The following is a 23,691-nucleotide window of genomic DNA, read 5'->3' as shown; positions in this document are numbered from 1 at the left end:
GTAGCATGAATAATGCGATTTAACTTCTTGGAACTACTGAAGCACTCTACTTATATATAATCCTTGAATGCCTGAAAGAACAAACGCTACCTGCCAGCTCCCTACTTTTTTAATGTACATTAAAAGAGAGCTTTACAGCATTTTCTTGATGCAAGAACTGACATAAGAGCATATCCCACAGATTTCCTCTTAAACCTGTCAGAAATTGGGTTAAGTCTAAATTATTTCAGCTCTGACTCCAAGTACTACTCACGGGTGAGAACAGTTAGTAAAATACTAAAATAGGACCATTCTGTACAAACCTGGATAATAAATCCAATTTGGATTTATTGAGGTTTCCAGTAATGCCATGACATATGGATAGAATATCCTAGACAAGTTTAATACAATAGGCCTTAATGATTTAAAACAAACAAACAAACAAACAAACAAAAAACCCCAAACAAATATTGTCATTAAATTATTTTTTATTATTGAAGGTATAGACTGCTCCATAGAAGTCAGTTTCATAGCTCCAAATTATTGGGAATGGTGACAAGTTTCTTGTGGTATAAAAAGGTGGGAGGAACATGATTGTTTTCATCAACTTATTTTCAGTACAAGCCATGAATTGAAAATGATCATAATTCAGTTGGTGAATTAAACCAGCTAAAAACCTATTAAAAAGTAGGCTAGGGTCAGAATTAGGGTTAGAGTTAGGGTTAGGGTTTAATGTGTGTATTTAATCCTGGCCTTAAAATGATCTATCTCCTTATTAAGTTTATGGATTCTCCAAACATTGCTATTAAATGTTTGCCTCATTACTCTTCTATTGCATTTAAAGAGAGTGAACTACACTGACATGCAGTAGCAGTATAGCACACAAGGTTTCCAGCGAAACAGAATGTTTCAGTCAGAAGTCCTCCATCAGCTATGCGTGCAAAGGGTCTCTGTTTGAAATGTCATTCCTAAATCGTTCTTTTGCAGATAGAACTTCACTCCAGAAATATTGGCAATATAGTTAGATTCTCATTTCTATTATATACTATAGTGTAGTAGTCTTTTGCTAACAATTAACAATTAGATACTGAAATTAACAGCACAGAAGTTAAAAGCAAATGTGTATCTACTACATAACTTTTCATTATTCTGTCACACACTGCAAATTTCAGAAGAATACGCAAATGCATTTCCAAACACACACTGCTTCATCTGAATATATAAACTCAAATAACTATGTATATTACTAACTCCTGACACAAACACTCATTTGGCTTAATAATTTAAATAAAAAACGTAATAATTGAAACAAGAATAAAAATTTGACTTGGTAGTTTTCCTTATCTGATGCATGCGATGTACTGAATAAATGAATGATGTCATAATTTGCAGCATTCTGTTTTATAGAAGGCTTAATGGCAGGCAGAGATAAAGTATCCCATGGTGCAGATTATAAATGACACCACATGGGCCGTGTGAATTGGGTACGACTGAGTACGTTTAGAAGACTACATCATACAGAGTATAGGCCTGAGGAACAGAGTGAACCACCCTTTCAATTAATGGTAAATGGTTAATGATTGCTACATGACATTATTTCCTGTTGACATGCACTCTTCTGCATTTGCAGTACACAGTTCTGCAGTGTAGAGGTTTGGGGATACATTACAAAATGTGTATACTACATGTACAGACACACGGTATGTGTGTGTGAACTGCCAGTGAAAGGATGTCCATGTGGTTGCTCTCTGTTTGGCCCCAGTGTCCCAGAAGTCTACATTCAGAGCTCACCCATTTGTTTTGTGTCTCTTAGTCTTGAGTGAAGCCATCGCAGACAAAAGTCTATAAAAACCAATGTCAATCTTTACATTGTTGTTTCTTCCCATTCCAACTCAACATCACCTGGGAATAAAGCCAGATACATTTCCTTAGCTATATTTATTCCAGTAAATGACACCTTAGCATGCATTTACGAAAATGAGTAATACATCTCTCCTGCTTCTCTCCTCTTCCCTTCTCTGACAGTATTTTACCTTCCATAGCATCCAACGAGTCCATCTTCTCCAGAGCTGAATAGTTGACAAACCAGACAGACTGACTATTACCTTTGCTGGTCAGCAGATCCAGAGTGCTCTGATACAGAAACATATACTGAGCCTGAAAGACAGAGAAGGAGACTCACATAAGTATCCCAGTCAATTTGGGTTGTTTTTCCCAGGATGGTGTAAAATACTGGCCCTAGTACAGTGTGTGTGAGAGAGATTTACCAGGTTCTGCACCATACACATCCTTTCGGTGCGCAGTTCTGCCACTAGGCCATACACATCCACAAAGTCATGGTCCCGCACATGCTGGATCAGGTGGTCCAGAGCTATAAACACTCCTGCTCTGCCCACACCAGCACTGCGCAGACACATCATACACACACACACAGTGAGGTCCACAATGCATTTTTGCCATTTTTGGCTCTAAACTCGAGCAGGATTAACATGAAATGAGTTTAAAGTTTAAAAGCTTCATTCAGTTGAAGGGCATTTCCAAGTACAGTAGGTATATAGGATTCATAGCCATTCTACACATAGTGCACTTGTAGAGAACTATAAGTTGTTGTGCCATTTATCACATCAAATCCATTTCACATTTAGCTGACACTTTTATCTAAAGCAACTTGCAACTATCACCAAGTACAATTTGAGCCACTGAAGTTAGGGGCCTTGCTGAGGGACCCAACATTGTCAACTTGGCAGTTGTGGGGATTGAACTAGCAACCTTCTGATTATTAGTGGATTCATCACCAGACGCTGGCTCACCTCCCCTTGATACTCTGCCATACCTACCATCCAGCCATTTTCAAAGTCATTCACTGACCTTTGATGTGTTTGGTTGGATCTCATCAATGAAGAGGTTTCTGTACACGTTTTTGAGTGTTTGCTTCAGATTTCTGCCAAACACATCTATACCAGCATGTTTCACGGAAGTGAAACTTTGGACAATGAGAAGTTCTTTTTCTATCACCATCCTATTCCCCATTCTCTGTTACAGGCTAACGTCTGCCTCATGTATCCAGAATATTTAATTGGGATGTTTGCATATTGTAGACTGGCCTTTTAGATCCTTGCATTTTTTGCTAAACCCTCTGTTGTGTTCTCTTCTTTGACACATCCATGCCTACATCTGTGCTTAAAGAAGTGTTCTTGATCTGTCATTCTTCATGACTCAAAGTATTCTGCAGTTATCTGCTACTTCCATGGTAGTGTTACTGCCAGTGTTCCAGCTACCGCTAAGGTCAATGGAGCCTATATTTCTAAACAACAGACCATTTTCAATGTGCAGAGGTACATATCTGATATTCAACAAAACCATCCAAATGGTCACAAACTACAAAATATTCTATAAACAAATCAATCAGCACCAACCTATGGATTATTATAGCCTTCTCCCTTAACCACACACATGCACACATGACCCTAAATGCAACCATGAGACATGCTTCTCTAGGTGGCTTAACACAGATCACTGACCTGCAGTGAACTACGATGGTTGTGTTGTCATGGCCTCTGTTCGATCTGACAGCTTTGACAAACTGGATGAGCGTGGAGCTGGACTCTGGGACACCATGCTCTGGCCACGAGGTGTAGTTAAAGTGATGCACTACCATGTAGTCTCCATGCTGGAGGACAACATGCAAAGAAAGAGGAGAAAGGGTGAGCGTGCGTTTGGGATTGTCTCAGCATGTTTGAGGTCAGGAGTAGACTGCTCCTGTATGCTGGTTTACCCTCTCCACTCGGAGAGCTCGGACCGTCCAATCAGGATGCATGTCCTCCGTTAGTTTTGTGATGACAATGTCACCGAAGACAGTGACAGGCTTGTTGTCCTCTGGCCAGTACTGATGACAGCGAATCTGCAACAAGGGCCACAGGCGCCATCAGTATCTACTGGAAGACATGAGCCAGGAGAAAAGCAGAGCTCAGTGTGCCATGACCCCTGTGTACTTAGGATCTGTGGCAGATGCAGACTTACCCGGCCCTTCTCGAAGCACTGCGTGAGCATGGCAATGGTTTTGCTCCTGGTCTCCCAAATCATCCTCCAGAAATCAGCCACTGTGCCAGGCAGAGGGCCCTGAGTAGCTATAAACTCGTTAGGACACAGATAGCCCTGCACAGGGAGAGAGGAAGGAAGAGGTTAGAGAATGGGACACAGTACTCATACAAGCAGAAAGCAGAAATGCATAGCACATAGATGTAGACAGTGATAAGTGTGCGGAGGTTTGAGGTTCTTACAGAGACAAAACTAGCGTTTATGTAATCAGACCCTGGGATGCCTGGCTCAGACAGCAGCTTCACCCTGTTATTGTTATCTAGAAAGATCAACAGTTGAATTTAGACTGATGAGAAAATAATGACAGCTAAGGATGGGTCAGACACTGAGTACGTGTCGTACAGGGTTTGATGTTTGTGAAGCGGTTTTTGGAGCGGTTCCATGGCAGGTCAGCATCTGATGTAGCCAGGTCATGCAGTAATTTCGGCAGCTCCTACAAAACAGAGACTCAACGGTCACAACACAGATCAGTCATGCCAAATCTCACACAGGTGACATTTTTGTCAGTAGAACTTGTTAGGCTTCTTCCGCTATGCACATTGCACACAAACACACACATACGTGTAGGCGTCCATACACATACACACACTCGCACACACACACACACACGCACACACACAAAACAGTGATTGGACTTTACAGCAAATTCCTCCTGAAACTTGGTGTTGTCATTGGCACAAAGGTCCTCCACATGCTGAAGGAAAGCCTTCTTACTGATGGGCCTACAATTGGGTGAACAGGAGAGGAAAGCAAATTGGGAACAAAATAAGGATATCCATTATTATCACCTTCCTTATCCTAATTATAAGCAAACCAAATTACCACACACCTTCCATCAAAGCAAGTGTGTTATATTGAAACTACTAGTATTGCCTCAGTTGAAGACTGCAAACATTTTTAGTGATGGTGATTGTTAACCAAAATAGATAAAATTTGTTAATCTATATATCACTTACTTGAGAGATTTCCTATAACTGAGCAGCCTGAAATATTAATAAAAGAGATTAAATGAAACTGTGTCATAAAATAAATTTAAAAAGAGGTTCACAATGTTATCTGCTTAGCTCACGGTTCTAAGACTAAAAGCCTGCTCTCCACCACAGCACACAATATAGACACACAACTTAGTGTATCAAACAAAGATCACAGACTGCAACAAAACAAGGCATTCACCATGAGGGTTAAATTGACACACGGAATGATATTTACAGATTTTTAAGCAACATAATTTCTTATAAAGCAAATAAACAGTGAAAGCGCATGAAACCTGACCATGAACAGATGCTGTCAAAGTTATGAAAATGTAATGAGACAGGACACTGAAGATGCAGATGCCAGGACATGCGAATGGGAACATGCTGACAGAACACACAGGTGGCTGCATCATTTCACACACTTACTGGATGACAAATATCTCCTTCCTCTTAAAGAAAAAAGAGGAGTACCTAAAAACAAAGAATGAGAGATCCAGGTGACTGTCTGTGTGTGTGTGTGTGTGTGTGTGTGTGTGTGTGTGTGTGTGTGTGTGTGTGCATATTCCAGGACTTGAGCTGAGGATCAAAGTTATGAACCAGCTTGTCTTCAAGAGGTCACAACAATACGTCAACACTGTCAACGTAGGTCTTTGACCAAGCGGCGAGCACAGCCATGGCTTATTGGGAGACGCTAATGTAAGGATGTGCTGAAGGGTTTCAGCTGCCTCACCGGTTGATCTTTTCCTCTTTATGCTCCATGTCAGCCACTGCAATCAGCTTGTCCAGCTTCAGCTTTGTGTCGATAATCTCAGCCTCCCGTGGAGAGTAGGTTCCGCCCTCCTTTTGCTTCTGATGGACACTGGACCGATAAAAAAGGTTGCACCATTCAGAATAGTTTATTAAAATGTATTTTAATATTTATTTTCTAATAAACATCCAAAAAAGACTTAAAACATGATTTCTGATATTATTTCTTACCGCACAGATGCATATATAATCAAGATTAAAAATAGCGCCAGAAAAAACGAAAGAAGCACTCCCAGGATGATCTGCTCATTCCGAGTCAAAAGGCGGTCATCTGGGAGGGAACAACAGAGAGGGTGCAGGAGAATGGTGTCAGGAGGATTGATAATGAAGGAACTTCGGTCTCTTTTCATTTTGTTCTCTAATGGAGAGAATGTCCTCCAGGTTTACCTGCTGTTCTAACTATTTCCGAGTAGTCGGAGTCTGTGTGGTGGCCAAGTACATTTGTTGCACGGAACTTGAATCTACAAAACCAGTAAAACACTTAATTACTGCAAAGACATGTGATTTTAGCTGCAGTATTGCTTGGACTCTTATGGGGTGGGAGTACGTGGCAGTCAGTAAACGTGTTGTTCTGTAAAAAACTTTTCTGTATGGTGCCAAAAAGAATTTATTATAAATTGTGCTCTCTCTCTGTGTGTGTGTGTGTGTGTGTGTGTGTGTGTGTGTGTGTGTGTGTGTGTGTGTGTGTGCATGCCTTACACGTAGTGAGTTCTGGGTTTGAGGGGTCCATTGCAGAGGGTTTGTGCAGTTTCAGAAAGGCAGGTTTCATCTGCTCCTATCTCATATGTGGTGGTTAGTATGTCCATGTGCTCTTTATTCTCAGGGCAGACCAGGTTCGGAAAGCCTTTGTCAGTGAAGTATGGGGCAGACGAATTGAAGAATACACTCTTCCAGTTAGACACGTTATTGTAGTTCATCACTGAAAAGAAACACACAGAATTGTTCATTTGAAAGCTCCAAATTTATTCACCACAAATGCTATGCTGCAAGACAAAACCTATTCTACTGTAAACAATAATTCACTCCTGTTTAGCAGGAGTGAACAGCAGGCATACAAACTTTAGATATTTTAAGTAATTACTATAAAGTATAGGAGACAGAAAGCACAAGAATCCAAAATAGCCAAAGAGCAGTGACTTTTTTTATTAATAACACCAATGCATAAGTTCCATAAGTGAAGTGTGAAGTGGTATTGGAATTGTGAGTGTATTACTGGTACCTGTGGGCTCAGAGACGATGACCTGAATTCTCTGAACTTGACCATTGTCATCAGAGAAGAAGCACAGTGGCATCTTAATAGTAATGGTTTTGGATGTTGCAATGATGTCGCCTTCGCTGTTCAGAGCTACCAGAGGCTTCAGGTAAGGCTTAGGTGGGGCTGTCAGGAAGCAATCAGAACACAGCAGTGATGCTGGGAACTCACACAAACTGCCTGTGGAACCAGGCTGGCTACGGCCGGCCAGCCTGGATTTAATGGAAAAGAGAAAATAACCGCTTTAAGCATGAGGTTCTTCAGAGCAATGGCACCAAGGCACATAGCGGGTTACACGCATGCCAGGATTAGTCATATGGTGACACACATCCCTGACTGTCCAGGAACACAGCGTCTGGACTTTGACTGTAGCTAGCATCACGCATTGCCATATTTAGGATTCAGACACCTGTTGTACCAAAGGACTTGAGTGAAAATATTTTTAGGTAGAAAAATGAGCAAATTATTGTCTTACGCTTAATTGTATTGTTATTCATCAGCGATAACCACATAAGCCCAGTTTTCCAAATTATCACACTGCTAAAGCCTTTTCAATAGTGTTGAAATGGTGTTTGCTCATTCTGCTTGGCTTGGAACTGAATGCTGACTCACTGGCATAGAATTAACCCAGAAGGTCAGAGGAAGAAAAAATACACAGAAAAAAAACAAAAACACATTTTTCAAGCATTAAGTATTAGTCAATAAACATACCAGCTTTTACTATCCCATTTAAACAAAAAAAAAAAAAAAAAAATCAAACAATACAAAGATTTTTTTACTGCAAGGTGACATTTGTGCCCCAGATTCCTGAACAAATGAACCCTAGTCTAAATTACACCTTTAGTTTTGAGCCATCATGGAAATTCTTTTTCTAGCAAGTTACCGAGGCCAGCCGTACAGGTTTACGATAATGTTTCAAACACAAGAAGTAGGATGCAAAGGCCTGACAATGTTTGCAAGTGGACAAGGTGGTACAAGCAATGACAGTAAAACAAAGAGATATACAGATTAGAAGACTGGCAAAACAGCCACTTTTCATACACAGTGGAAATTCAAAGTGCTTTACATTTACATTTAAATTTATGGCATTTAGCTGATGCTTTTATCCAAAGCGACTTACAATTATGACTGAGTACAACTTGAGTAATTGAGGGTTACGGGCCCTGCCCAGGGGCCCAACAGTGGCAACTTTACATAGACCTAGAAGTATAATAAAGCTTATTACATTTTGAGATCTATCACCTCGGAACTGTAAACAAGACTAGATGTGACTTCTAGTCAAAATGGAATCAGTGGTGCCATACATAACGTGACACATGACAATTTTGACATCGCAACTGTGGTACGGCTCGTGTTTAGGTTTGAGTCCCCTACATATAATTCTGTCATCTTCTTTCCCGATATCGTGCTGAATAAAGTTTTGTTTATGTTTGGCAGATAGTGTCCTAGTGTGGCGTACACCCGGTCCCTCTTTAAAAACTTTAGCATGTTTAGGAATATTTCTGAAACATTCAAGTGCATTAAACTGAGTTTTAAAAGAGCAGAACAGCATACAAATTCAAACGACGTGACAGATGGGTAGAATTTTCAGTACCTGTTATTGCCGTGGTGACTCGGACTTCGGAGGTGGGTCCTGATCCCGCTCCGTTCACTGCAGCTATCTGAGATTTACGGAAAAACAAGTCCACAGCACTCAGCTGTTTTTCATGCATCACCAGTGTTGTTGGTATTTAGTCTATTGCCTCACGGTTTGCTTTAATGACATGAAATAGGTTCATAATGAAAATGAGATCTTTCGCTCATTAGGGTTTCACCGGGTAAGAAAATAAAAATAAAGATCTAGCTTGATCTGCACACTTATGCTGCACATGTAAATGTGAATGTGAGAGTGTGAGGTTCTTTACCCGTATGCTGTAGTTGTAGCCTCCTTTGAGACCGTCTATAACAACCATCATGGTGTTGTTTTTTTTGCTGACAATGGGCAGGTTTTCGATTTGGAAGTCGAACCTGCCCTCGCAGTAGATGTAAGCACGGTAGGCACTGATGTTTCCATTGGGTTCGTCAGGCGGAAAGAATGTTACGTATACACGGGTCACTTTCTCCGGGATCACCGTCAAGGTCAGGTTACTGGGAGGACCTTTTGGCTCTAACAATGCATACAAAATAGATGTTAATTACTATGGCAGTTAGATAATTAAGCCATATTGCACCAAATCAATGCATTAGAGGTTTCAAACTTCAGGCATGCACATCAGTGTTGATCTAATATTTCAGGCATGGCACTCGTCTCCCTACAGAGCCTGTCAGCCAGTGCTCAGTGGACACTATAAACGTCGGTCCTTCTTTTCTCCTGTACCATCTTGGGATTTTAACATTCAACAGTGCAGACGGGTCTGAACCGTGTAGACAAGCTCCCATGCGGAAGCTGGGATATATACAGGAACACTAGATGGAAAATTGGACGTATAGTTACAGACACTTTGGCCCATGAGTAGAGCCACATGCAACATTTACAGAGTGGGAGCTTACAAGTAAAATGGGGTAAAGTTGGGAATTAAAGCAAAATGGGCAAATCACTGTCCTTACTCTCAACAGTCCATATTAAATTATGCAGCTTCATAATTACTGTATATAGGCTACTTATTTGTGAAAAGCTTTTGAGCCTGTTTTGTCTGATGTGTTTCTTGATTTATTTGTGTAGTTAATTAACCTGTTTCTATGTACTCATATTTATTGCTCCAGATAACCATTTGAAGTCTCCTACATAAACACTTCTCTGAATGAAATTGTAACTGAATACGGAGTGATAATAGGTGTGAATAATTACAGGTTGCAAACAGCTGTAAGACTGTAAAAAGCCTAGCATAGATTCGGCATTATTTATGACACAATAACTTTTTTTTGCCATTGTTAGAAGACCATGCCAACTGAATAAGATGAGAATGTGCTTTTAGGGACAGCGAAGATTTTCTTGTGATGATGACTGGCTAATGAGTAAATGTATTTTTCTTGGAAGTATGTACTGAGGCCAAGTTTTAGAGAGAACAACTTTGCACAACTGGGGAATATCTGTCCATTGCAGGTCTTAACAACATTTGAATTTCTGGCAACTGGTTGCTTCCAGAGGGAATTAGCTAAAAGGTCATGGAATCTCAGCCATTGTAAAACACCATCATGCCAGCCATATTGGTTGGCATAATCAAGCTAACATGTTTGTATATCAGATTTCCTTATCCAACAGCAAACACCCAAGTAATTTGTGATGCCTCCAACCACAATGACTCCAACCACAATGGCTTTCTAGCTGCTTGATGACCTGGCTCATAAGCACTGGCTTCTTACCCCATTCCATAACCCACACAGCACAGAGGGGAGACGCTGCAGTGATACACACGCTCTGACGGTCTCCACAAAGGAGAGCACCATTGGGCTTCCAAAAAAAGCAGATGGTGTTGTGTGTTTCCGTCAGGTGGGAAACTGCTAGAAGAGCCAGAAGCGGTCTGCCAGATGTGAGGGCGTGTGCTGCACTGCACAGCATGATACAACAGAATGGTCTCTCCCTCCTACTCACTGACCAGCAACCCTGAGCTCCTACATCAATACCCACAAGACGAGCAGAATCTTCATGGTGTGAAAGTGCATGCATGATTTCCACAAGCCTGTGGAAGCCTAACTTCATTCAAAACACCAGTTTTCAGATGATTGAGCCTCATAAGCCTAATCACATGCAGTGATTATCAGTTAGCAGGATGGCTGTGCCTCACACGCTTTGCTCAAAATAATAAGTCATCGCTAGGAGTGAAAACAACAACTTAAGCTGGGATGCAAACATTGCTGCCATCATGATATCATGATGTAAAATAAACACTGAATCATTCCTGCACAGCCATCAGTGACAGCATCCCCACAACATCTGTGATCATCTGCTTAAGCTGGAAAACTCTTTGTTCTAGGATCGAAACCACTGACTTCTCCCAACCCCCCACCCACCAAACACCTGGGCAAGAGTCTACGGGACCACATGTCTACAAGACCACAGCAAACTCCTCCCACCCAGTAAACTGCCTGGAAACATCTGCATGGAAAATTTTCCTTCAGAAGCAGAAGCAGGAGGCACCTGAAATATCCTCAGACTTCTATTCTGAAATATCATCTTTTTGTTATGGCAACATATCTAATGGAAAGCAAGTCCATTTTAAGTGCCCTTTGATGCAGATGCATGTGTCACATAATATGACATGCAAAGTGATTCTGATTTTAAAACATGCTTGCACTTGAACCAGTAGGCCTGTGTTTATTAGACACAGACTGAACGCATGCATACACTATCATAAAACAGAAACACCTGAATACTCAGAGTCATACACACTGTCCCTCACCTTCCTCCAGGGTTCTGACAAGAACAGGCTCAGAGGCCTTGCCATCCCGGTGGGCAAAGGTCACATCCCCAGTAAAGGCAATGACAGTCACTGAGTACTGGGTAAATGCAGTCAAATTCCCAACAATCACTGTCATTATTTCTCCTGACTGCCTCACTATACTCATATTGCGATAAGGACCATCCAGCTGAAAGAGAACGAGAACAGAGGAGACAACCTTGAACTGAAATGAAAGTGAAACCGAGTTCTTCATTAGCTAATCAATTCGTATCAGTCTAGTTCATGCCTTTATAAACTTCACGCACAGTGACAATCTCAATGAGATAAGAGGTGGGCCCTGAAATTATGTCTGGTTCATCCCACTCTATTTTCATCCCAGTGGAGGAAGGAACCACTGAGACAGCACGTGGGGGGGAATCAGGATCTGAAACAGAGAGAGAGAGAGAGAGAGAGAGAGAGACATTGTGAATTGTTATAAGCATGTATAACTTCTTCTGACCTCACATCTAGGAATTGCATGCAGGTATGCGTTTCTGAATAGACATACTGCCTGGCAGAGTGAGTATGTGGATCCATATTGTAGGTTCCCCCGTCCCAGCTTGGGTGAGCGCTGCCACTCGGACGCGGTAGCGTCTGTACTTAAGCAGAGGGGACAGCGTGACGCTCTCGCTCACTCCTGTGCTGTTCACGGACAGTGCCACCTCGTGTTCCACACAGTCTCTGTCTGCCTCTGGCTCACAGCTCCTCCCCAGCCGTTGGCTGTCCACCCTGTAACCCTGTAAGAGCCCAGGAACTCTGGCAGGGCGGAGCCAGCTGAGAGTCACAGCATCAGAGCTAACGTTCACTACAGACAGGGACTGAGGAGGGTCAGGAACTACCGTGGCAGTGCAGGTAGAGAGACAGACAGACAGACAGACAGATAGAGAGAACAAAAAAGTGACAGTAAGAGACACGGAGGGGAAGAGGAAGAAAACGAGAAATGTATTGAGTCAATCAAATATAAAACAAATAAAGAGACAGACAGACAGGGAGATAGAAAGAGAGAGAGAGAGAGAGAGAGAGAGAGAGAGTGATAGAGAGACGTTTATTGAGTCAGTCATGTATAAAGAAAACCAGACACAAAAACGGACAAAAAATAACACGTGCAATAAGAGAGAAACAAAGAATCTAAACCAAATAGCCTGTAGTAGTACACAGACATTCCCAGGGTGGCGTACCTGATTCTGGCAGCGTGTCGGCTGTGCAGTTGGCCTTCTCCCCTGCGCCGGCAGAGTTAACCGCAGCCACAGAGATGGTGTAGACAGTGGCGGGCTGCAGGCCGCCGAACGTGTATACTAAAGTGCGTGTGGGGCTTACAGGATGCGCCTCTACTTCACGGTCTGCCGAGCGTATGAGGTAGAACAAGATCTCGCCATTTGGATGAACTGGGGGTTCCCATTCCATATACACCGAATCCCAATCCAGGCCTGAACAGGTCAGATTCCCCACTGCCTCAGACACTGGAACACACACATTAGCCGTGTGTTCACAGATTTTGGAAACACCTTATTTTAGAAACACAGTGCTTGTGTATGTGTGTTTGTGCATGTGTGTGTATTGTGTGTACGTGCGTTTTACCCGACTCATTAGTAGTGAAGGTGACAGGAAGACTGTACTGGTCTCCGTTGCCTGCTCTGGTGTAAGAACACACACTTATCTCATATGAGCTATGAGGTCGAAAGCCACTTAGCTCCGCCTGAGTGGACGCATCTGAAGAGTTCTACAGCAAACACGGAGATCAGACATAAATGCTATGTTTTCAAATGCATACAAATACACACACACATACACGTGTACACACCAGATGGGTAATCACCTGATATGTAACAGTGTTTGTGTTCAGTTCCACTATTCTGAAGCCGTAATGCTGAACCAGGCCGTTGGGCTCCAGGCTCGGCTCCCATTGGAGCCACACTGAGGCAGAGGAGTGGTTAAAGATACTCAGATTTCGTGGTGGAGACATTGGACCTGCACACACACACACACACACACACACAGACAAGGGAGTCAAATATGACGCTATCTTTCCGTTGTTCAATCACCCACAACAGCCCCTTTCATGGGTCAAAATAGTTCAATTTAAGGGTTGAATGGTCTTTTTAAATGCAATGATGATAACAGAGTAAGACTATACCCTGAGATGCAAGTGGGGACAGTTCACAACTAATTACTTCAAACTGAGCTACACATGATATATCTTACCTGCTTCATCAGTGTGCAGGGCCAGCATGAGGGGGGGGCCCATGCCCTTGCGATTTACTGCCGAGATGGAGAGGTTGTAGGGTGTGTATGGCATGAGGTGTGTAAGAGTAAAGTTGGTGTCGGGTATGGATGTGCTGTTGGAGCCACCAGGGCCCTGTAGGACTATAGCGTAGTCAGTTATCTCCCCGTTGGGCTCGACAGGGGCGTACCACGACACCAGCATGGAGGTGGCCGAGAGGTTCCTGCTCATGGCCAGCAACGGAGCAGAACTGGGGACTAGCGCATGCACACAAAGATGAGCAACTCAGCTTCGGTTAAAAGTGCCAAGATATGTGTGTGAGTCTATGTGTACAAAGTATGTGGATTTTTTGTTTGTGTGTATTTGTGTGTGTGTGTGGGTGGGTGTATGTGTGTGTGTGTGTGTGTGTGTGTATGTGTGTATCTGCATTTAATAATTATTGCAGGTGCTTACTGTCTTCATCTGTTCTTAGATTCAGCACAGAGGTATGGTTTAGGGCAGAGCCTGCTTTTGTTGCTGGGGTAACTTGGAGGAAATATGGGAAATACTTCCTGAGCTTGGTGAAGAGGAACACTGTGTCGTTGGTTGTCTTCGTAATAGTGAGGTTGTCCGTGCGGTTGATGGAGGGGTGAGTGACGCCCACCTCCTGCAAGCTCAGCAGGTAGAAGACTCTGCCATTGGGCTCCAGAGGGGGATCCCAACTAATCACTACAGCTGTAGAGCCAAAGCTTTGGGCTGAGAGGTTGTGGACGGGGCCACTGGGCACTGCAGCGGGGAGAGACAACCTCAATCAACCCACCGGTGTGAGAGTAATGATCAGCCACACTTTAGAACAGGGAACAAGTCATTCCTCTCAGAAAAGGAGCTTGGATGTCACTGTCTTTTTGCTGTCAGTTTAAAGAAAAAAAAACTGTCAAATACACCGTGTTCCCTATTCTGAAGTGTGATTATAAATATTGATATTCAATTAATATTAAGAAACATGTTCAGTGCAGACAAAATGAAACATGTACATTAAGCAACAAGTTTACATCAAGAACAGACAATTTAATCAGTGAATCAGTGATCAAAACATACATACAACAGCAAAAAAATCATTCATGGCTCATACAACAATGTCAGGTCAAACTGCACTCTCATGCACGGCATATGTGTGTTTAAGGAATGGGGAGAGAGGGAGTTATTGTCGCTTCAATGGGAAAGAGCCATCCATCGCCCTGTAAAACAAGCTGAGGAAGGAAGGGTTTGCTCTGAAAAAAAAAAAGAGTTTAACTGAGCCCAGGGAAAAGAAACCCACAGTGATCTGGACTAGAGTCAAACTGCAGGAACTAAAACACAATCACAACCAATCAGCGAGTGAGACAGAAGAGTGAGAGTGAGGGGATGGGGGGGGTGAGAGAAAAAGAGAGCGAAAGGGAGAGAGGTTCTTGTAATGATCTGGAATAGTTCATCAGTGAATGAGAGAGAAATAGAAAGAATGCGGAAGAGAGAGAGGTTCTTGATGATGTGGAACACTTCATCAGCCTCGCACACCAGGGGAGAAACTTTTTTCTCTGTCAGGGGTCAGCTCTGCACCGTTTCTCCCAAAATCACACCGAAACCAGTGATGATCTACCATCTAAATCCCTGTGCTTACAACGACACTGCAGGCATTTCAGTCGTCTGTTCTGATTGCAGTAGCCTAATCATCAGCACTGCGGCCAACAGTGAAGCTGTTTTCTCTACTTCAGCAAATCCAGTGAAAGAAAATACAAGCTGGGACAGTCTGGAGTCTCAGAATAAATAGGATGAATCCCTCTCTCCCCCAAACCACCCACCCACCCAACCAGCAATACACACACACACACACACACACACACACACACTCACACACTCACACACTCACACACTCACACACACACACACACACACACATACTTTCTGACTAGTCCCTTAGCTTCTCTGGAAGACATGACAATCACAGTTTGCAGCTCACCAGAGAGCTGTCCCCTTTCACAGACCTGCTGAGCATAAAAGAGTGTGTGTGTGTGTGTGTGTGTGTGTGTGTATGCACGTGTGTATGTGTGTCTCTGTGTATATGTGTCTGTATGCACGTGTGTGAGGTGCAGGGCTGTGTGCTAACATTTCGGTGCGATTTTCTGGGGAGGTATCTGAAAGCCGATTGGAAAAGCGGTGCAGAGTTGCTGTCCTGCCCTGCCTGTGTGAGGAGACTGACCGTCCTCCAGCGTGGTGAAGTTAATGGCCGCACTGCTCACCCCCCCATCACCCAGGGAGGTGCTGGAGCTCAGCCACACCCAGTATTCCTGCCCTGGTCTCAGGCCCGCCAACACCGCCCTCTCCTCTGGGCCTGCCCCCCGCTACACAGGGACAGAGAGGCACAGAGGGATGCATTCTGTGTTTAATGCATGTGAATGGGTGTGTACTGGGTAGGTGTGTGTTCACGATGGTAGCGCACAATGCAGTGAAGGGATGGGGGTGGTTTGTTTTGTGGTTTTCATGTGAGCATTATGTGTGTGGGTGTGTGTGTGTGTGGGGGGGGAGTGTATGTGCATGTGTGTGTGATTGAGTGTATATGGGTTTGCATATGTGTGTGTGTGGGGGGGGGGGGTTGTGGGTGTGTGTGTGTGTGTGTGTGTGTGTGTGTGTGTGTGTGTGTGTAGGTGAGTGAGTGTGCACCTGGATGGAAACTGTGATATTGTCACTGTAGTAGATGGTGTAGTACTGTATGATCCCATTGGGTTGGGATGGGGGGCTCCAGCTAAGCATCACTGTACTAGGGGAGAGTAGTGTGTACAATATGTTCTGGGGAGGATCAGAGGGCTCTGAAAAAGAGGATCACCACACACACACACACACACACACACACACACACACACACACACACACACACACACACACACACACACACACACACACACACACACACACACACACACACACACACACACACACACCAGGAAAATACTTCAGATTAACATTAAAATGATTTTTTGTATGTATAGGATTATGTATGGAGAGGAGAAGGCTATGGATGGGATGGGTAAGGATGTGTGTGTGTGTGTGTGTGTGTGTGTGTGTGTGTGTGTGTTCACTGACCTGACTCTGATGTGCTGAAGGTAATGTGGATCAGTACATCCCCATCTCCAAGGCGAGTCCAGCTACTCACTGAGGCATTGTATTGGCCTGGCCCATCCACACTTACCACTACCGAGGTTTCAGTCACATTGAACACAAGCTCAGAACTCGAGTTCCTAACACACACACACATACACGCACGTGCACACACACACACACACACACACACACACACACACAAATTTAAGACACTGCAAATGACCAGGTCTCATAAATCTCTGATTTGGTTAAGGAATAGTTAAGAACACTTACCACACCCTCACTTGGTAGTACAGAATCTTAGAGTTGGCCTCCTTAGGGGGTTGCCATGACAACTCTACTTGGTTATCTGACAACTTCCTTGCACGCAAGAACTGTGGGGGGGAACCTGGTACTGTCATTTAGGAAAAAGAGTTCTTATTGGTTACCAGGCACAAGAGTAAAAAAGCTGCTCTTTCTGGAGACCAACCGTTAGTTTATCTGAGAGTGGGTGAGAGTGGTGTACAAATGCACCTGCCATCTGTCATTCCTGACACACTAATACACGAACAAACAATAACAGCTCTCTCTGTACAACCTCCACTTTCAGAGAGCAGGTGAGTGCCTGTTAGGGTTCAAAAAAACAAACGGAAACTAGTGCTGTGCCGAAGCTGCAGAGAAAATTGGAGAGTCAGTGTTGATATGTTATGTGTTTTGCCCTGACAAGTCTGCCACCATCTTGGCTGTAAAAAGAAACAGTACAGAAATGCCATTTTATTCCTGAGGTTTCTCCTGCTGGGCACACACACACACACACACACACACACACACACACACACACACACACACATACACACACATACACACACATACACACACACACATACACACATATACACACACACACATACACACACACATACACACACACATACATACACACAGTAAAACATTCCTACACGCACTCACCGTCCTCCAGGGTGGTGATGTTGAGGATGTCACTGGTGTAGTTGCCCACACCCACCCGGGTGGCTGCCTGCACGTTGAGGTGGTAGAGGGCGTACTTGCGCAGGTTGGAGAGCAGGGCAGCCGGAGCCTGTGTGCTCAGGTTCAGGGTGTGTGTGGCATTCCAGTACTCCATGCTGTAGTACACAATGAGGCCGTTGGGCACAGCCGGGGGCTGCCACGACACATTCACTTCGCTGGGGCTGATGCTCTCATAGACCAGGTCATATGGTGCACTACCAGGCACTGAAATACACACACGCACACACAGACACACACACACACACAGACACGCACACACAAACACACACGCACACACACACACACACACAGATGCGCGCGCGCTTACACAAACACACAGTCACGTGCGCACCCGCACACACACACACACACACACACACGCATGCACACACATGCATATACACACATGCACACACAAGCAGTACACACACATACACGCACATCAGCAACTACTAATTGTTTGTTAATTGTTGTTGCAATATCACCCTCTTGCAATATTGATATTCCAAAAGGTCACAGCTTGCATATGAGCCCTCTAATAAAGGACTGGAGTTGTGAACATCCCTCCACTGTGGAGTGTTCAGTGGGGGTACTGATTGGACCATTCTCATGATCCACTCAGACCATTCATGTCTTTCACCACATTCAACCAGTGAGTCCACCATTATATTGTTAGTATACATCAAGACATTCGTAAAACATTACTGGAAGACATTGCAATAATAGTCAAAGAATCAACAACATGACCCAGTTTTTAGCTGAGGAGCGAGGTTCTCCTATAGTTCCACACAAGCCCTGAGAGACCCACCATCCTCTCCAGACAACATCTGTAGGGTGTGGGAGGTCTGGTCCCCGTGGCCCAGCTGGGTGTACGCCCGCACAGTTACATTGTACAGAGTGTAAGGTTTCAGGTTGTGCAGGGTAACACTGGCCAAGGTGCTGTTGACGGCGTTGGTGTAGGTGCCGTTGCCGTAGAAAACTTCATACAGGCGGATGATGCCATTAGGGTTGTCAGGAGGGGACCAGGTGACTGTGGCAGTGGAAGACGTGGTGTTCGTTACGATCAGATCGTGCGGAGGAGAGTCCGGAACTGACGGGAGCACAAAGTGGGAGGAAATCATATTAATACACTGTGTGTGTGTGTTTAGGAGTGAAAGACAGAGGCAGAATGTGAGAGATAGAGAGATGGAATATGTGTGAACATGTGTATGAGAATGACCCACAGAGACAGTCTTACCATCCTCAGGCGTCAGTATGAAGATGTCATCCTGGGCAGACAGCGGGCTCTCCCCTACCGCAGTAGAAGCAGCGACACGTAGTTTGTATCGCGTGTATTTCTCCAAACCTGTGGGGGGTATTAATGCCTTAACACCTTACAGTTTATTCACACCAAATTAGCAGGGTGCCCACTCAATCCATGGCTCTTAAATGATCCACTTGCCTGTGAGAAGAATGCTGGTGGTGTTACTGACGTATTGCTGGGCTTTTTGGCTCTGTAGGTTGAGTATGTAGACAGTGTAGTGCGTGATCTTGCCGTTGGGGCTCAGAGGACTGCTCCAGATCACATAGACCGAAGTGGAGTTTATGTTGTGATAGAGCACATCCCGGACCGAGCTGGGCACTAAAGAAGCCCACAGATGTTTACATTAGTGTCAGACACTTGCGTATTTGCCTGGCAATACCAGTGTGTGGGTGAGGGCCCACTTTACCCTGCTCTGTGGTTTTCACTGTGATTAGGGTTGCGGGCCCCTGTCCAACGACAGTGTAGGCAGACACGCTGAAGTTGTACTCAGTGAAAGGTTGGAGTTCCTCCACCATGTAGGAAATGTTATCAGACTGCAGGCTGACAACCCTTACGACGGGTGGGAGAACTGTCATACACACATACACACAACCAATTGGTGAGCCACATGAAAAAAGGCAATAGTGCAGTAATTACACAGCAATACAATATTGCATTTTCCTATTAAATAAGCGGTAATAGAGGTAGAGTTCCAGAAGCTTTGTTACCTAAAATATTGCTTGTGCCTGGTGCTAGCGTGGTGATGCGGGGCTGGTTGGTCAAGTCTGTGACCGCTGCCCTGGTGGAGGGTTGTGGTTGGGCAGGGCTGAGAATGGTTGGTCGGTCAGAGCCTGAGGTCACAGGTGATAGGTCAGTCACCCTCTTTAGGGTCGCAGTCTCAGTGTTAGCCACACTGGGCATAGCAGTGCCACTGCCAAAGGTAGCAGTAAGCCAAGGTGGAGGTGTGGCTGGCGGTGTTGGCGTCAGGGGAAGGTCCGTTCTCAAGGCACCATGCGAGAGAGTGTGGTTTGAGTGGGCAGAGTCAGTGCCAGAGAAGCTGCTGGGGCTCTGTGTGGGCTGGGAGCTGGCGGAAGCGAGAGCTGAGGGTGTCGTTGCTGTGGTAATATTGCTAAGCGACCTCGCATAGCGATGCAGCACTTGGGAGCTGCTGTTATTGTAACCTCCTGGCAACATACCAACATCATCAGCAGTCTTGTTCACATCCTATGACATGTAATCACAACACAGCATCCTTTAGTCACAAATACATACAGCCCTGGGAATTCTCGAAGTCCGCATAATACAACTGTGTTTTCTGTTGTGTGTGCATTCACCTGTTGTAGTCCCTGGAGGGTGATGTCTTGTACAAGTGTCTCATAGTGCAGGACCAGTACACGGTACTGAGTGATGAGGCCATTTGGCTGTCTGGGCATGTCCCAGAATAGAACCACAGATATAGAGTCTATTGATTCTGCTCTTAGAGCAGACACTGCACTGGGAGCTAACGGACAGACAGACAGACAGACGGACAGACACACATACACAAGCAAAATGTCACATAGTGATAGACACCTGCAAAACACTTTGGGGTAGTGTTGCAACACGTAGGGCACTATAACTTTGCCATAATGTACTTGTGTTCTTTTTTCCAAGTAGGGGGCAGAACATGCAGTAAAATCACAGACCTTAATGATCATTTTCACATGATAATATATACATCATAGCCCAGTATTTTTCCAAACAGTATTCAATTCATATTCACGTAGTGTTTGAAAATATGTACAGTATTATGTACAGTTCAAGAAACTACAGAAACAATATATTGTGATAAAGGATTAAGTTGGTTCTAGTTGGTGTGTGTGTGTGTGTGTGTGTGTGTGTGTATGTGTGTGTGTGTGTGTGTGTGTGTGTGTGTGTGTGTGTGTGGTGAGAGAGAGTGTGTGTATAGACCTTACCCTCTGGAGATGTTGAAATGCTGGTCTCTGTTGCTGGTCCTGTAGCCCCAGCTGATCTGGCCCTGACGATAATGCGGTAGCGCGTATAGGGAGTCAGTCCAGTATAAGCAAACGTCGGCTCATTCGTACTGTTCTCACTAATAAAGCCTACAGCTCACACACCACATACATGCACATACAGAAAGATAAGAAATAAGACGTAATGGCCAGCAGTGCTCATGTATCAACCCCGTTCTGCACTGTACTGCCTTTGAGCCTCCAGTACTGCTCAACCTGAACCTCCATGCCTCAAGACAAAGAAGACATCAAGTAGACATCTGCTGAAGACTGAAGACTCACCTCTATGTCACTGTATATATTAGTATTTATGTATTTATATTTATTAACTCTTTTCCATTCAACTACCCCTTGCTCATTTCCACAATATACCCACATCTGTAGCTAACATTTTTCTCGCTCTCCCTCTCTCTCTCTCTCTCTACACAGCATTTCTGTAAGTCTCTCTGGATAAGGACACCTACCAAGTGCTTTAAAAACGTTTTCTGCATATTAGCGCAAAGGTTTATTAACAGTTTTATTAGAGACTAAAGGTTATTTATTTTTATATAACACCAATGCTGCTAACAGTGTTGTTAGATTCTGATGTAATAGTCAGATGTTAGCGAGGTGTTATCTGTTATCCGTTATCTGATGTGTTAGTGAAGATAATGTGTTACTTTTGTGTTAGTAAGGTCTTAGTGAGGCTGATGTAATTATAGGTTAGTGAGGTGTACGTGAGGCTTGTGTGTAAGTTTTGTGTTAGTGAGGCTGATATGTTAGTTATGTGTTAGTGAGGTTGATGTGTTAGCTATGTATTAATGAGGCTGAGGTGATAGTGAGACTGATATGTTAGCTCTGTGTTAATGAGGCTGATGTGTTACTGAGGTGTTAGTGGGGCTGATGTGTTGGTTATGTGTTAGTGAGGTTGACAAGTTAGCTATGTGTTAGTGAGGCTGATGTGTTAGTGGGGCTGATGTGTTAGTTATGTGTTGGTGAGGCGTTAGTGAGGTTGATGTGTTAGTTATGTGAAAGTGAGGCTGATGTGTTAGTTATGTGTTAGTGAGGCTGAGGTGTTAGTTATGTGTTAGTGAGGTTGATGTGTTACCTATGTGTTAGTGAGATTGATATGTTAGCTATGCGTTGGTGAGGCTGATGTGTTAGTGGGGCAGATGTGTTAGTGAGGCTGATGTGTTGGTGAGGTGTTAGTGAGGTTGATATGTTAGCTATGCAAAAGTGAGGCTGATGTGTTAGTTATGTGTTAGTGAGGCTGAGGTGTTAGTTATGTGTTAGTGAGGCGTATGTGTTAGTGAGGTGTTAATGGGGCTGATGTGTTGGTTATGTATTACTTAGGCTGAGATGTTGTGTTAGTGACGTTGACAAGTTAGCTATGTGTTAGTGGGGCTGATGTGTTAGTTATGTGTTGGTGAGGCTGAGGTGTTAGCTATGTGTTAGTGAGGCTGAGGTGTTGGTGAAGTTTTAGTGGGGCTGATGTGTTGGTTATGTGTTAATGGGGCTGATGTGTTTGTTATGTATTAGTGAGGCTGAGGTGTTAGTTATGTGTTAGTGAGGTTGACAAGTTAGCTATGTATTAGTGAGGCTGATGTGTTAGTGGGGCTGATGTATTAGTTATGTGTTGGTGAGGTGTTAGTGAGGTTGATGTGTTAGCTACATGAAAGTGAAGATGATGTGTTAGTGAGGTGTAAGTAGGGCTGATGTGTAAGTTATGTGTCAGTGAGGTTGATATGCTATGTGAAAGTGAGGCTGAGGCATTAGTGGGGCTGATGTGTTAGCTATGTGACAGTGAGGCTGATGTGTAAATAATGTGTTCGTGAGGTGTTAGTGAGGCTGATGGAGAAGGCTACCTTCTGGGCCGTAGAGCTGGATGATGTAGCTGAAACGTCCTGTAACGATGGCAGGAGGATACCAGGACAGAGTCAGAGACTTCGAGGTGATGTTCCCTAACACCAAATTGTGCGGAGGATCCTCTGGAGCTACAATTACACACAATTCATGCTGTAACACACCAAATTGCACATTACAAAAGACACCACACACACACACCTAACACAGTAGCACATCATACACGCTTTATGCAAAAATGCACCACGTGCTCTGAATAATGCTCCACACAGACACTTTACACAATTATATACCACACACACCTAACACATTAAGGCACCACACACGATTTACACAAATGAGTGTGACTATAAATGGCATGTATCTGTATTTATTTTGTGAGCGCACCCGCCTCAGGCATGCGGACCATCGTGCTGGCGATCTGCCCCTCTCCATCAGTGGTGAAGGCAGACACCTCAAATACATAAGCTGTGAAGGGGTGGAGCTTGTCCAGTGCCACATTGATTGGTACATTCCATATGGAAGAAGAAGGAATGGCTGACAGCGTGACTGGTGGCATCACGGCGGATGTCATCAGCGAGGACTCTGAGGGACTGGGAGTCCCACGAGACAAGATGTCTGCAGCATCCTGGAGCATACAGACAGAGTGGAACGTATGGTGAAGTCTCCAAAGATCTCCCTAAAGCA

At 44.1% G+C, this 23,691-nt stretch overlaps 2 protein-coding genes across 13 annotated transcripts in view; both read right to left on the bottom strand.

The window, feature by feature from the left end:
• Positions 1-455: 455 nt before the first annotated feature.
• ptprq (protein tyrosine phosphatase receptor type Q) overlaps positions 456-23,691 on the bottom strand; it is a 38,308-nt gene continuing 15,072 nt past the window's right edge. For 7 of the 12 annotated variants that reach the window (XM_081715762.1, XM_081715764.1, XM_081715766.1 and 4 more), the window contains 36 exons: positions 23,392-23,632; positions 23,007-23,135; positions 21,106-21,252; positions 20,485-20,651; positions 19,879-20,374; positions 19,578-19,739; positions 19,310-19,489; positions 19,106-19,213; positions 18,677-18,958; positions 17,812-18,093; positions 14,203-14,514; positions 13,731-14,006; positions 13,345-13,496; positions 13,107-13,248; positions 12,707-12,988; positions 12,037-12,363; positions 11,795-11,913; positions 11,490-11,676; positions 9,015-9,256; positions 8,705-8,771; positions 7,078-7,236; positions 6,558-6,777; positions 6,246-6,319; positions 6,030-6,129; positions 5,782-5,910; positions 5,478-5,522; positions 5,034-5,060; positions 4,718-4,799; positions 4,420-4,510; positions 4,260-4,336; positions 4,000-4,134; positions 3,755-3,880; positions 3,501-3,649; positions 2,247-2,382; positions 2,013-2,136; positions 456-1,881 (listed from right to left, as the gene is read on the bottom strand). In XM_081715762.1, coding sequence (XP_081571888.1) covers positions 1,844-1,881; positions 2,013-2,136; positions 2,247-2,382; positions 3,501-3,649; positions 3,755-3,880; positions 4,000-4,134; positions 4,260-4,336; positions 4,420-4,510; positions 4,718-4,799; positions 5,034-5,060; positions 5,478-5,522; positions 5,782-5,910; positions 6,030-6,129; positions 6,246-6,319; positions 6,558-6,777; positions 7,078-7,236; positions 8,705-8,771; positions 9,015-9,256; positions 11,490-11,676; positions 11,795-11,913; positions 12,037-12,363; positions 12,707-12,988; positions 13,107-13,248; positions 13,345-13,496; positions 13,731-14,006; positions 14,203-14,514; positions 17,812-18,093; positions 18,677-18,958; positions 19,106-19,213; positions 19,310-19,489; positions 19,578-19,739; positions 19,879-20,374; positions 20,485-20,651; positions 21,106-21,252; positions 23,007-23,135; positions 23,392-23,632 — 6,012 coding nt within the window. In that variant the 3' untranslated portion in view covers positions 456-1,843. Of the gene's footprint in view, positions 1,882-2,012; positions 2,137-2,246; positions 2,383-3,500; positions 3,650-3,754; positions 3,881-3,999; positions 4,135-4,259; positions 4,337-4,419; positions 4,511-4,717; positions 4,800-5,033; positions 5,061-5,477; positions 5,523-5,781; positions 5,911-6,029; positions 6,130-6,245; positions 6,320-6,557; positions 6,778-7,077; positions 7,237-8,704; positions 8,772-9,014; positions 9,257-11,489; positions 11,677-11,794; positions 11,914-12,036; positions 12,364-12,706; positions 12,989-13,106; positions 13,249-13,344; positions 13,497-13,730; positions 14,007-14,202; positions 14,515-17,811; positions 18,094-18,676; positions 18,959-19,105; positions 19,214-19,309; positions 19,490-19,577; positions 19,740-19,878; positions 20,375-20,484; positions 20,652-21,105; positions 21,253-23,006; positions 23,136-23,391; positions 23,633-23,691 lie in introns of those variants that run through there. The other 5 variants (XM_081715768.1, XR_014124126.1, XM_081715765.1 and 2 more) reach the window with 5 other exon arrangements.
• On the bottom strand, positions 15,632-17,787 carry LOC145658544 (phosphatidylinositol phosphatase PTPRQ-like). Its single transcript, XM_081715772.1, has 4 exons — positions 17,137-17,787; positions 16,846-17,000; positions 16,426-16,571; positions 15,632-16,106 (listed from the first exon to the last, which is right to left on the bottom strand). The coding sequence occupies exons 1-4, from the start codon at positions 17,262-17,264 to the stop codon at positions 15,867-15,869; spliced, it is 669 nt and encodes a 222-aa protein (XP_081571898.1). The 5' UTR covers positions 17,265-17,787; the 3' UTR covers positions 15,632-15,866.

The sequence above is a fragment of the Electrophorus electricus genome, chromosome 6, assembly GCF_041902795.1.
Source record: "Electrophorus electricus isolate QZ-2024a chromosome 6, ASM4190279v1, whole genome shotgun sequence".
Classification (NCBI taxonomy): Eukaryota; Metazoa; Chordata; class Actinopteri; order Gymnotiformes; family Gymnotidae; genus Electrophorus; species Electrophorus electricus.
Note: the sequence above shows the minus strand (reverse complement) of the source record. Positions and strands in the feature narration are given on the sequence as shown.

Excerpts from the sequence above, each read along its gene's own strand:
- LOC145658544 (XM_081715772.1), bottom strand. The coding sequence starts at position 17,264 with ATGACAGTACCAGGTTCCCCCCCACAGTTCTTGCGTGCAAGGAAGTTG. Across the intron at positions 17,001-17,136 it reads TACTACCAAGTGAGGGTGTG|GAACTCGAGTTCTGAGCTTG; the intron begins GTAAGTGTTCTT and ends TGTGTGTGTTAG. Across the intron at positions 16,107-16,425 it reads ATATCACAGTTTCCATCCAG|CGGGGGGCAGGCCCAGAGGA; the intron begins GTGCACACTCAC and ends GTCCCTGTGTAG.